The sequence below is a fragment of the Trachypithecus francoisi genome, unplaced genomic scaffold (genome assembly GCF_009764315.1).
Source record: "Trachypithecus francoisi isolate TF-2019V2 unplaced genomic scaffold, Tfra_2.0 Lachesis_group0, whole genome shotgun sequence".
Lineage (NCBI taxonomy): Eukaryota > Metazoa > Chordata > Mammalia > Primates > Cercopithecidae > Trachypithecus > Trachypithecus francoisi.
This window is the reverse complement of record NW_022681453.1, coordinates 48,568,360-48,581,355: the sequence shown is the minus strand read 5'-3', so window position 1 is coordinate 48,581,355 and position 12,996 is coordinate 48,568,360. Positions and strand designations below refer to the sequence as shown.

The window sequence follows — 12,996 nt, the reverse complement described above, 5'->3', positions numbered from 1 at the left end:
GTGACCTTGTTCACACCTCTTAAACCCGATCGAGTTTCAGGCTTCTCCCCAGTGAGTCAAGAAGCTCAATGAGATAATCTCCAAGGTCCTTTTCTCCTCTGAAATTCTGTATCACAGACATCTAAAGCTTGCCTTTTAAGGGCTCTAGAAGACAGAGCTGGCCTTTCAGTCAAGCTCCTAGGCATTAATGATCAATCAAAGATACTTGCTCACATACACTGGCACAGTTGGCTAATCAGTGAAATGCTGTGTTTTATTAGGATAGCCCAGAGACCTGAGACATCAGGTCAGAACACATTCTTGAAAAGTCTCCATCATGAACATTTCATATTGCCCAAAGGAGTCTGTCCATTCTTTAAAATCTTTGTGCCAACTCTGATAGTGAACTTGTGCATTTCCTCATTAGCAAAACAAAGCACATCATTCCTTACTGCTCAAAGCCTGTAGAGAGAAGTCTGTGTTCTCTTGGACTCTAAAAGACAGTGCAGGTACAAATGGACCCACAGGCTCAGGGACTAGACAGATTCGGATGAAAATTCCAGCTCTGCCACTGGTGGCTGAAAAAGTGGCACAGCCTCTATAAGCCTTATTTCACAGCTCCCCATTTGCAAAATGGAGATATACCAATGGCTTTGCAGAGGCTTTTTTTTTTGTTTCTTTCTTTCCCCCAGAGAAAATTATAAAGCTTTATTGAAAGAATTTAAGCCACATTTTCAATATAACAGCAACATGTGTGGCTTCAGCTTGTCTTCTTTTTAACTTACGGCTGCCCAGCAGCATTCTCTAGATTAGGTGGAGTCTCCCCTTTCACATTATGGCCATCTCCACACTCACAATGCATCATGACACCTTTTTTTTTTTTTTGAGACAGCTTGCTTTGTCGCCCTGGCTGAAGTGCAGTGGCATGATCTTGGCCCGCTGCAACCTCCGCCTCCTAGGCTCAAGCCATTCTTGTGCCTCAGCCTCCCAAGTAGCTGGAATTACAGGCATGTGCCACCATGCCTGGCTAATTTTTTTTTTTTTTTTTTTGTATTTTTAGTAGAGAAGCGGTTTCACCATGTTGGCCAGGCTGGTCTCGAACTCCTGACCTCAAGTGATCCTCCTGCCTCGGCCTCCCAAAGTGCTGAGATTATAGGCGTGAGCCACTGTGCCCAGCCACATGACACTTTTTTTTTTTTTTTTTAAACACAGATCTGATTGTAGCGCCCTCCTGGGGAAAACTCTATTGCTCTGGGGATGCAGCCCAGACTTCTCATAAGGATGGTTGACAGGACCCTGTGAGATCAGGGCTGCCTGCCTTTCCCTTCGGATCTCCGTCTGCACTGAACTCTAGGCCCTGAGCCTTGAAGCCTTGCTTAGCCCCTCCGGATCACCTAGAATCTTCCCATCTCTGGGCTTTCGCTTGCTGTTATTCCCTACGTCTGAAAAGTTCCTCTTGCTAGTTTCTACCTGTTTCATCCCTCTGCTCTTTAGGGTCTGGGTTTAGATGGCATTCCTTCAGAAAGGCCTCTGTGACCACCATGGTCTACAGCAGGTCTCTCTGCTGGACTTTCTTATGATGCCTCCCACCTGTCCTCATTAATTCGTGATGAATGAGAGGTTGCTCAGTGTCCTCTTCCCCACCCGACCACAAACAGCAATAATGACTGTCTTGGCTATGGGATGTCCAGCACCCAGCCCAGGACCTACTCTCGTATCTCACAGTACACACTCATATTTCTATTGTTCAGATGAATGAATGCACGCCAGCCCCAGAGCAGGGCATTGCACACTAGTGCCTCAACACAACCTCGTGCCCAGAGTTCACTCAGCTTTTACCTCTATCTGCGCCGTGTGCTTGGCATAAAACTCCAAAGCTTCATCTCCGTCCACCTGGCCACCAGGTTTCAGCATGCTCTGAAGTTCTTTGTTATGCCGAGCCAACTAGAATACAGGGACAGGGATACAGGAGGTTGGTGTCTCTTCACAACAGGAACACAGAAACTCCTTTTTAATGTTGGGTATTTAAAAATGCATAATAACTAGCAGCAAGCCGAAGGGCAAAGGTGCCACGAGGCTTGCTCCATCCCATCAAGGCGTGCTGTGCACAGGCGCTATTTTGGGAGCTTGGTAGAAAAGCATGGAAAGTTTGTGACCACACATGGTTCCACTTTCCCCCGATGTCATTAGCCAGGCAGGAGGGAGATGGGGCTTTCTGTGTAGCCTAGGGAGCCTCCATTCAGAATGTTCAGAAACCTTCTCGGTGGCAGACGTGGTCATGGAAGGGAAAGGGGGCAGGAGACTGTTTGAAATTCTTTAACCAGTGGGTGGTAACAGGGACCTACCAACCTCGGGCTCAATATCATCACTGTTGTGTATCTGGTTCCCATACCTGAGTTTAAAAGAGGTGGACGGGACAGGAAACACAAGGCCCCAGCAGGGTTACAGCCTGCTCCTACCCACCGACAGCTCAAGGCACATCAGCATCCGAAAAGAGAAAGGCTCTTCAAAAACCCAGCCACTTGGAAAGAGAATTATGAAATACGGCATGCTGGTGCCAGGGCATAAAGGATTGCTGTATCCCCAAAAAGGGAAACAAAAGGAAGTCATAAGGACAAGTTCCCACAGATTTCCAAATGCAATATGCAAGGAAGCTGAAGTTTACTTCTTTAGATTGTTAAGACAGGCTCATCAATATTTATAAAAGCCTAAGACTCCTTTCAACTGTCTCCAGACAGAGTCATAAACCATCCAAGTGTCACTGCTTGGGGGTGAATGCTTTTAAGAAACATGGGAATTTCCAACTACATGACCCTATCACTGTGGAAAAATGGAAACGTCCTGGAACTCTGCACACTGGGTCAGGTTGCCACAAGCACCTGTGAGCCGTAGTCTCATGAGTACAGACAGTCCTAGGTTAAAGTCATAAAGGAAAAGCAAGACTAGGGGCACCCTCCAGCTTGGAATTTTGGACCTATAGGGAGGCAGCATCCAGAGGAGGCACAGGAGAGATGATACCTGATGAGCTAATATGTAGATGTTGTGCCCCACGTTCCTGGGGGACGCCGCTCCATCCTCACCGTTTTCTCCATCCTCAAATTCCACTTCACCTTGCATGTAGGCTTTCTTGATCACTTCCACCTGCAAGAAGAGCCAAGAGAACAAAACTCCTGTTTCAAGGAAGACCCACACAGGACTGGATGGACAGCACGCACGCTGGCTGTCTCCCCTCCCAGGGAAAAGGCTGCTCTGCACTCTCTCCTATCAGGCTTGGATACAGCCTCAGAATCCTTCATGACACTGGCACAGGCAGTCAACACCAATTCACCTCTCCTGCCGTGAGAAATGAAACTCATTCACTCTACTTAGACCAAGAGACATGCTGTGGCTGGTTAATGCCCTTCTTCTTTACAAGGGAGCAATGGCTTTCAAGTGCCTTGAAACAATAAATATGATATGAATGTAGGCTAGAAGCCATACTTTTCCTATCTCAACATTTCCTCCCACCAACTCTCCCTACTCCCAGCCCTTTGACATTTCAGGAAAACCTAATAAGAAATCTATTCGCATTGAGGAATAGCTGGTGAAACTAGTTTTTCATTTTCCAAATTTTCTGGGTCCCCCACAGCCTACTCCAAATGAAAATAACAGCATGAACTAGTATTACCTACTGAGTACTTACTATGTGCCAAGGACTGTGTCTCAGTGTTTAACATTCTTTAAAAAAAATTTAATGGTCACAAACATTTATAAGGTATCAGAGATTCCCCTTCTTTCTTTGAGACAGGGTCTTGCTCTGCCACTACTGTCAGGAGTGCAGTGGTGCAATCATGGCTCACTATAGCCTTGACCTCCCGGGCTCAAGTGATCCTCCTGCCTCATCCTCTCAAGTAGCTGGAAGTACAGGTGTCCACCACCATGCCTGGCTAATGCTTTTTTTTTTTTTGTAAACACAAGGTCTCACTATGTTGCTCAGGCTGGTCTTGAACTCCTGGACTCCAGTGTTCCTCCCACCTCAGCCTCCCAAACTGCTGCAATGACAGGGGTGAGCCACTGTACCTGTCTCCTTATTTATTTTTTTAATGGATGAGGAAACAGAGTCAAGGAGATAAAATAACATTCTTAAAGTCACAGGTAGTGAGCTGGGATGTGAACTTGGCGCTATTACCCCCTTCACAGCTGCATGACTTGGCTCCCGGACGACCACACACTTGGCTCGTCTCACGGTTTGAGCACATTTCTCAGAGCATTTCTGTGCCTGTCTGTTCCCTCGAGTTTCTGTCTCCAGTTTCTTGAGAGCAAGGACTGGGTCTGCTCATATCTGAATGCTTCCCCTAAGACCCTCCGCAACGCCCAGGACAATGTAGGGTGTGGCTGACATTTATCAAATGAGCACATCATTCATGATTGAATCATTTAAAGAAGAAGAAAGAACCTTCAACCTCTAATTTGCACTAAAAATTATAATTTTCTTTGATGATTCAGTGGGCATTTCTGCCTCTCCCATTGCCACAAGGCCATGCCCATGAATTATTTGTCATTATCTAATACCAAAGGCCACATATTTCAGTACTGACACCAAGTCAGGCCCTGGAAGTAATGATGGAGACAAGAGAGCCTCACTCTCTGAGCTTGTTTCCCTGCCAATTCTCTCGAATACCAAATCAAGCAGACAACATGTTGCATGCGATTTGAGGCCAGGAGCATACACACGTATGTATGCACACATGCATGTACACAAATGTTCTATTTGGATTCTTAGAACAGTGTTTGTTCCAGGAAGCCTGATTCTTCCTATGAGCCAGAATGATGTTCTCCAACCACCAGGGGGCTGCCCAAGAGCCGGTGCCAGCCACCGCACTGGGTGTTGACATTTTCCCCACCTGAGATAGGTCAGAGAGCTGGGGCATGTTCTTGATTCCTGGGAAGCTGAATGGGGTCCCTGCATAGTCATTCCATCCCTGCTCAAGAATGACAAGCCTTGCCTCCCCAGTGACCCCGAGTTACGTAAGCTTGTTATGTAAACTCAGAGAGGCCTTCCATCTCGGGCTGAGAACTTACTCCCTGACCTCAGAGATCAAAGAACTGGGCTGCTCTTAACTTTATTTAAAAGTGTACATAAAGGGACTTTTGCCTGGCCCCCAAGTGCACATTCAGGTCACCAGGAGGCAGAAATGTTTTGGTGCCCTCATTTAAGTCTGTCAGTTACAGTTTATTTGCGTAGAAAAAAGTCCAAATAGAGAGATCTGCCCTCAACTCGTGTCACTGTCTCTGAAAGCTGCTCATCTCACAGCCTGCAACACTCCCTCAACCTGCAAGTCACAGCCAATTGTGACTATCACCCCTCAAAAATAAACCAGATCATGTTTTCTTTAAAAGAAACAAACAAAAAACCCAAACGTCAGTAACCAAAAAACACTTCTGTAGCTCAGACTCTTGGCACCAAGAAGAGACATGAATTCTTCAGCACTGGACAAAGATATGGCTCAAATACCAGCAGCAAACGAGGAAAGAGAGGAAAAGGAACTTCTGTTCACTAAGGGTGTATCAGGTGCTAGGCACTGTGCTAGGGCTTGACATGAATCTTCTCACCTAGTCTTCAAAGCAACCCTCTGGACTAGCTATTCTTATTATTATTGTCCTTTTATGGATCAGGAAAGTGCAGCTGAGAGAGGTCCAAGCAGGTGCCTAAGGTAACACAGCAAAACAGGCAGAGCTATGGACTTGAACTCAGGTCTGCTGGGTTCCGTAACTACACTGTCCCCCATGAGGGAAAAACAGGGAGGGAGGCTTCTCCACGTGGTTTGTGCCAAAGGGAGAAGGTAAAATAGCACGTATTCAATGTCATATAGGTTGGTACAAAAGTAATCGTGGTTTTTGCCATTACTTTCAATGGCAAAACCATGATTACTTTTGCCATTGAAAGTAATGGCAAAAACCACGATTACTTTTGCACCAACCAAAATATTTCACTTCTCTCTCAGTCAGAGGCCTGAATTAAATGTTCCCCTTATACTTCTGACTTTGGGAACCTTCGAGAAAGCTCCAGGAAGCAGATTCTCTGCTCTGTCCCACATATCACTGCAATGCTCCTTGGCGCTACCATCAGATCCCTCACCCAACTCACCAGTTCCTTCGGCCTCATGTTGTAAAGTATCCTCTCTGCGTTTTCACTGTCGTGCCTGCTTTCCATGATGGCCAGGAGTAACTTCGAGGCATTGTTCTAATTGGAGAAACGAAGGGACAGGAAATGTAGAGGGGCTGCTTGGGGCCCCGGCCTGAACGCAGGTGCCAACTGACACACGTGAGGCATCCTGGCTAAACAGACGAACATTTCACCCCATGAGGAAGCTCGGGGTCAAGTACATCAAAAACCATCTGCACCAGGCAGAGAATGTCCCCCTTCAGACCCCAGACACATGTGTAGAATCTGACTTGGGACAAAGAGGCACATATTTGTTAGGGCACGTGTGTTATGCCCTAATGTCAGCTGGTACAAGTCCCAGAAGAAATTGGGGATTTACACATGGGTGCTTATGGATACACTGTCACCCTCATGGTGACAGCGGTCAGGAAGAAGCTGCTGCTACAGAGATCCATGCTGCCTTCAGGGCAGGGCCTTGAAGGCCAGAGAAGACAGCTAATAAAGGTAATTCGTCCCTGTCTTAAAATATTTCTATTAGCTCTCATAACCCCTAATATAATGAGTACATCTGACACTAGTTAACAAATGTGACCCAAAGGAACAATATATGCAGGCCAAGCCATAATTTCCCATTCCGCTGAAAAACACCCATGTTCGCACCTCACATTCTGTACTTCCTGGCTTGACTTCATTTTAGGCCCTGGGTCAATGATAATTTGTATGCTTCTTTATGTACAGGACTTGAAAGTTGTTTTTTTGTTTTGTTTGTTTTGGTTTTGGACAGTGTGAGCGGTCTTATTTCTTCCCCTAGCTTAGGTCACAGCAGTTGAGTCAGGCTATTATGCTATCACAGGGCACCAATTTCTATCATCATCCATAGAGCACTGAATTAGTTGAAAAAGTCACTAAAATGCTGACCAGGAACATATGGACTTCTGTTTATTTTGGACTTTCTGAGAAATGGTAGCCAGGTATGAGCTTGAATGTGTTAAAATTAATTCTAAAACACAATTTGTCAAAAGGATTTAAAAATAACAGAAAAAAGTCCATTTAAACCACACACCCAAATCGACTGTTAGTGTGGACTCTCAGTTCTAAATAGTAAAGAAAAAATAAATGCCATTCCCACAGGTTTCTGTGTTCCCATCTTTCCTAATGACCTTTCCTATGACATCCTTCATGCAATGAATACAGCTCAGCCTTTCAGCCAAAACCCTGTAGTTCTAGGCTCTTTCATGATAATGATGAAGTGCTCACTGCTGCGGATGGCACACAGAGGACAAATCTCAACATGCCCTGACATGGGAACAGTTAAAAAGGAAATGTGTCCAGAAAGGCTAACATGTTTTGAAATATACTTTAGAAACCTGATGCCTACAAGTTCAATTGTTAAAACTGAATCATAGGATTCTCTGAGAATCTTTGGAATCCCTACATAGAAGCGAGGGTTTTCTGGGGATACTTTAGAAGTCAACATCAGGAATGGTATATCAATTTCTCAAATATCCAAAAGGCCACCTTGGAAATGCTGCAGGTTTAGTACCTAGAAGTCACGATTTTCACTCCGTTAAGCTGTTTGAATAACAGGGAGTCCAAACGTCAGTGGGGCTTCCACATCAGTCATCTGCAGTCCCGCATTTGTACACAATTCAGAGAAACTCAGCAGAGGCCTGCAGGCACATTTTTGGTTTGTGTAATTTTCCTTATTTTAAACCAACATTAATAACCACCCTTCTGCTAAATCAGTGACAGAGAAGAAAAAGGTATTTCCTTGATTAAATAAAAATACATGTTTTGTGTGTGTGTGTGGTGTGTGTGTGTGTGTGTGTGTGTGTGTGTGTGTTTTGGTCCTACATAGGCTTAGTTGTACTATTCTTCAACTGGCCCTTTTCCCTCAAATGGGGAAAAATCAGAAACCATAGAGGGAATGGCGTTTCCATTGTTTCTCTGTTTGTGACTTTCAGAACCAAGGCATTTGGTACTCGATGCTGTTGGAATTGATTTCTCAGCTTTGAGCAAGGAATCTTCATTCCGTGTGACCTAACAGTTCAGAAGCTCCTATCCCCTCATGAGACCCTTATGTGGAAGAGAAAGGGTGAAGTTCTGCATCATAGTCAGCACTAGCAACTTGGGTCATTCATTCAGTTTAAAGAACTATCTTTAATATTTAGTCTCATGACTGACCACGTACATGTGCCAAGGCAAAACACAAAAGCGACTGTTTACAAATGACTGTCTTTTGCTTTTAGTTCCTACTTGCCTTCAGTTCTAACACAAGGTCCATCCTCTTCTTTCCCAAAGGATTGATATCATTGAGGATCAGGGCTGTGATGATGTCAATGCCATTGGATTCATGAGTGGCTATGCAGTTCTGAGCAAAGACACACACAGACATTTACACAAATGCTGGTCATAAATCAGACGTCAAAGGCCAACAGGCTGAACTGCTATTTCAACACAATGCTTACCACTCCCAGTAATGTCTCTAGGGGAGAGCTGCAAATTTTCCGTGAGAAAGTGGTAAGAATAAAAGACAGATGAAAATCTCTAGTTTCAGAATTAACAGTAAACAGTAGGAAAGTCCCCATGCACTGTAACTGATAAATTGCTCGTGTCTAATCCAAATCATGCAGCACAGTTGGCTTTTGTTCTTAAAGGAAAATACGGTGTATGACTGATTCTGGGTTCTGAACCCTTTTTCCCCTTTCAAGGTGTGTTCCATTCTCTCTAAATCACTCTTTTCGTATTTTGTACTTTAGCTTAAGGCTTAAGCTTGGAAAGCAAGTTTCCTGTTTAAGGCACACAATATCAAAATTAATCATCTGCCCCCAGGTAACATCTCTGTTTGCAGCACAATCCACGCTGATCTGTTCCTTTCAACAGGCCTCTATTTGGCAGAGAAGCAAACTTGAGGTAATAAGGAAATTCACTTAGATGTCAAATAAAGCCTTTCTCCAAGCCCGTTGTATTTTTTTGTTCCTTTTCATTTTAACTAGGACTACACCATCTGCTTCATGAGGGAACAGGGAGAGGAAAGTGCATCTCACAAAATGCTATTCTCACATTCACAGACAACTGAGACCAGGTTTTTAATAGACAATGAGTTGTCTCTCATAAACCGTTCTCCTCTGAATGAAGGGCCTGGCTCCCCAAGTCACACAAGCAACCTTCCCTGGCTGCTGGGTTTAGCACTGACCATTTGAAAGCTCAGTCATCCCTCTCCAGTCAGGATGAAGCTATAATTTGGGATTAAAAATTATACTTGGCCGGGCACGGTGGCTCAAGCCTGTAATCCCAGCACTTTGGGAAGCCGAGGTGGGTGGATCACAAGGTCAGAAGTTCGAGACCAGCCTGGCCAATATGGTGAAACCCCATCTCTACTAAAAAAATACAAAGATTAGCCAGGCTTGGTGGCGTGCACCTGTAGTGCCAGCTACTAGGGAGGCTGAGGCAGAATAATCCCTTGAACCCGGGAGGCAGTAAGCCGAGATCATGCCACTGCACTCCAGCCTGGGCAAAAGACTGAGACTCCGTCTTCAAAAAAAAAAAAAAAAAAAAAAATCATACTCAACCTGGCACAATGCAAAAACTCACAAAATCCTTAAGATGCCATGTATAAGCAATGACTCTACTCAAGACAAGAAGTTACTGGGTTGTACTCCCAAAATATACCTCTTTGAGAGACCAAAGTCAAGACTATCTCATCTTTCTTTTCCCTGAATGTCCATGATGTTTAAATCTCAACTATAAATGTCCTTATATTACTTTCAAGCTGTCTCACGTGTAGTAATTTTCTTCTCTCTAGCTAGGCTTAAACGCCCTTCGAGTAGTCACTCTTTGAAATCCCCTAGTATTTAAAATAGACCACTGTCTTTTGGTTCTCATTTAACTCCTGCTTTATTGCCTACTCCTAGAAGTCAAGTTAAATAGTTGGACATTCAAACCAAATCAAAGGAAGCCAAACCTAGGCAAGGAAAGAGACCACAGACTGCCCCTCCAATGCCCTTCATTAGGAAGGTTCTGAAGTATCAGGAAACACCATGGCTATGTCTCAACTGCTGGAAGACAGCCTCCTGTCCTACTGACTCCCTAGGCCAACAGGCACAGGCTTCGTGATGTCTGAACTAGTTTCTGTCAACATTTTTAAAATAGGACACTTTTTTTCCCCATCCCAAAACAGAAATTTAATTACCTGGTTCTCATGGCAAGGTCCTTGACAGTATTCGGTCAGACTTTCCAGGGTTTGGTTGATAAGTGCTACGTTCTTTTCATTTATATACAAGCCCAGAAGACCAAGGCCTCCAGTTGTGCTTCCACAAATACAGTCCAGAAACTGCAGCGTCTCACATACCAAATTGTAGTTGGTCTTGTTATTTTGGCAACGGAGGAAGTTCTGCAATTGAGTAGTCCCCAGGTTAGGGGAGCAAAGGCAGAGAAAAGAGGGAAACGTTATTCATCCTGCCATTTTGATAGCCTCTCATAGGTTGGTAATTATACAGAGAGATGCCACGTGGGAGAGCATGGAAGAGTCAGTGTACCCCCCTCCACCACCACGATGATAAGCCCATGGACTTGGTGTACGGCAATGGCCTTCAACAACGCAACCTGCTCTCCAAGGTGTCAGTATATGGAATGCAGTGCAGTTGACTCCTATCATCTTTTTGAGTCCTCATTTCTCCATTCACTTCTCACCCCTTCCTCACTCCTGCCCACCCCAGCTTCCATCAGGTGTTAAGTTCAGAGGCATCTGACATTTCCAAGGGCAGTGGTTTTGTTTAAAGATGATGGTGTGGTCTGAGTGCTGAATGCCCGGAGCCCAGCGCTGGGGACGGTTCACCATAAAATGGGGATGTGATCAGCTGGCTTACTCCGAGTGCCATGTGGAGGGAGCCTACATTACTCGTTTGACCATTTCTATGATTAAGGGAAGGAGTGAGTGTGAGTAAATGTGTGTGTGCTTATGTGCATGTGCCTGAGAAGGTATTCTCCAGGTGAGTTTCAAATGTAAACAAGAGGCACAGATAGGAGCAAGACACTTCCTCAACAAAATTTAAAAAGCCACATTTGCCCAACTTGAGAAATAGAGTATTTTAATGAGGAGATTTTTTTCAGAGGCTCCAGTAATCTGTTCTTAAAAAGAAGCAAAAATTAATTATGTATGTTCTCTTTCTCAGTTACCAAAGCGACATGGTTACTGTAAAAAATGGGCAATACGAAAAGATAAAATGGACATGATCTTTGACCCAATAATTTCCACTTCTATGAAGTATTCACTTCTACTCACAAAGTCTGTATTGGATGTTCATTATAGTACTGTTTGTGACAGTGAAGAACTGGAAACAACCTAATTGCGCACCAATTGAGGAGTAAACAAATTACAGTGTATCTATATCATTTAATATTATAAATTAGAAACACTGAGTAGATCCATATGTGCCAATATGGAAAGATCTCTAGGACACACTGTCAAGTTTTTTCAAAAAGGCATATAGATTAATATCTAACAAATGTTCCCATTTCAATATATAGAAAAGGACTAAAGGATACAGTCTAAACCAATAACCAATTCTCTATGGATGAAAGAGAGGCAACTCTTGGAACTAAATACTTATATTCATTTCGTCTTTATAAAAAGAATATATCCACACATTCCCTGTGTAATTAAAACATTTGTAAATGCACAGGTTAAGAGCTGGTAACCAAGTTCAATGCTTGACTCATCACCAAACTAACCGCCTCCTTTCTCCCCACTACAACTTAACCCAAATCCCTTTTGCTTCATAACAAGTTCAGGTCCAGGTGGGAGGTGGAGGGAGAATAGATGATTTGGGACTGTGTGTTTCTCAGTCAACTCAACTGTTTCTCTAAGGGAAACCAGAGGAGGATTTCATAGCCATTTCTGCCTTGCTCCAGCTCCTCAGGGAAGATACTACCTGTGTGAGGGCTTGGCTCAGCCCCGCTCTGTGCAGGGGCACAGGAGGAGTGTTTGGGACAACTCTGGAGAGGGCCTGGCTGTCCATGGCGGAAATTCACAGCAAGGCTCTCCTAGCCCATCTGCCTCTCAAATTTCTGTTACTGCTCCCAATGAATTTAAAAAGGCATACAGATTAATATGTAACAAATGTTCCCATTAGAATATATAGAAAAAGGACTTAAGGATACAGTCTAAACCAACAACCAAGTCTCTATGGATGAAAGAGAGGCAACTCTTATAACATCTGAGAGGCAAGTCTTACACCTTATAACATCTGTCTCTCAAACTTCTGTTACCACTCCTGACGAATTCATTTCATTTTATTCAGATTATTTCAACCAGTATTTACAACACACTTCAAGCACTCTTCATTCTCTGCCTGGCCTCTGGGCTCCTACCAGGCAATGCCCTCTGCCTGTTGCCCTCAGGGCCTCCACCCCGAATGACTCCTCTTCCTTCAGGATGTGGTCTAAAGTCACTTCTAGGAAGCTCCTCCGACCCCTGAGACCTGCTCCAGTGAGATGGGAGCACTGCGCGTCGCCTCTTCCAGCCCTCCTCACCCTGTGATGTGTGTACAGAGGGGCCAATCAACTCACCAAGGACCACGTTGACAGCGCTGGGTGCCCAGCAGCTGGCACAGGGACTGGCACCTACCAGGTGCTTTGCAAACACTGGTTGAAATAATCTGAACTAAATGAAATGAATGGAGGGAAGAGGACTGGGAAGTCCTCTTCCAGGCTAGCTGGGCCCACGTGTTTCAAACTCCCCATGAAGACAATGGCTGCCCATTCCTGAAAGCCTCTCCCATCTTTCATGGCTTTCAGAGTGTCTGGACTGAATCTGTCCCAGACTCAGATCCATTTCCTCTGGCCCTCTCCATAAACAGAGGCACGCCACT

General features: G+C 44.5%; 1 protein-coding gene across 11 annotated transcripts in view; it reads right to left on the bottom strand.

Moving 5' to 3' along the window:
- Positions 1-12,996, bottom strand: part of ITPR1 (inositol 1,4,5-trisphosphate receptor type 1) — a 356,972-nt gene that overhangs the window by 63,552 nt on the left and 280,424 nt on the right. For all 11 annotated transcript variants that reach the window (XM_033210504.1, XM_033210510.1, XM_033210513.1 and 8 more), the window contains 5 exons: positions 10,317-10,517; positions 8,385-8,495; positions 6,107-6,202; positions 2,998-3,120; positions 1,819-1,923 (listed from right to left, as the gene is read on the bottom strand). In XM_033210504.1, coding sequence (XP_033066395.1) covers positions 1,819-1,923; positions 2,998-3,120; positions 6,107-6,202; positions 8,385-8,495; positions 10,317-10,517 — 636 coding nt within the window. The remainder of the gene's footprint in view (positions 1-1,818; positions 1,924-2,997; positions 3,121-6,106; positions 6,203-8,384; positions 8,496-10,316; positions 10,518-12,996) is intronic.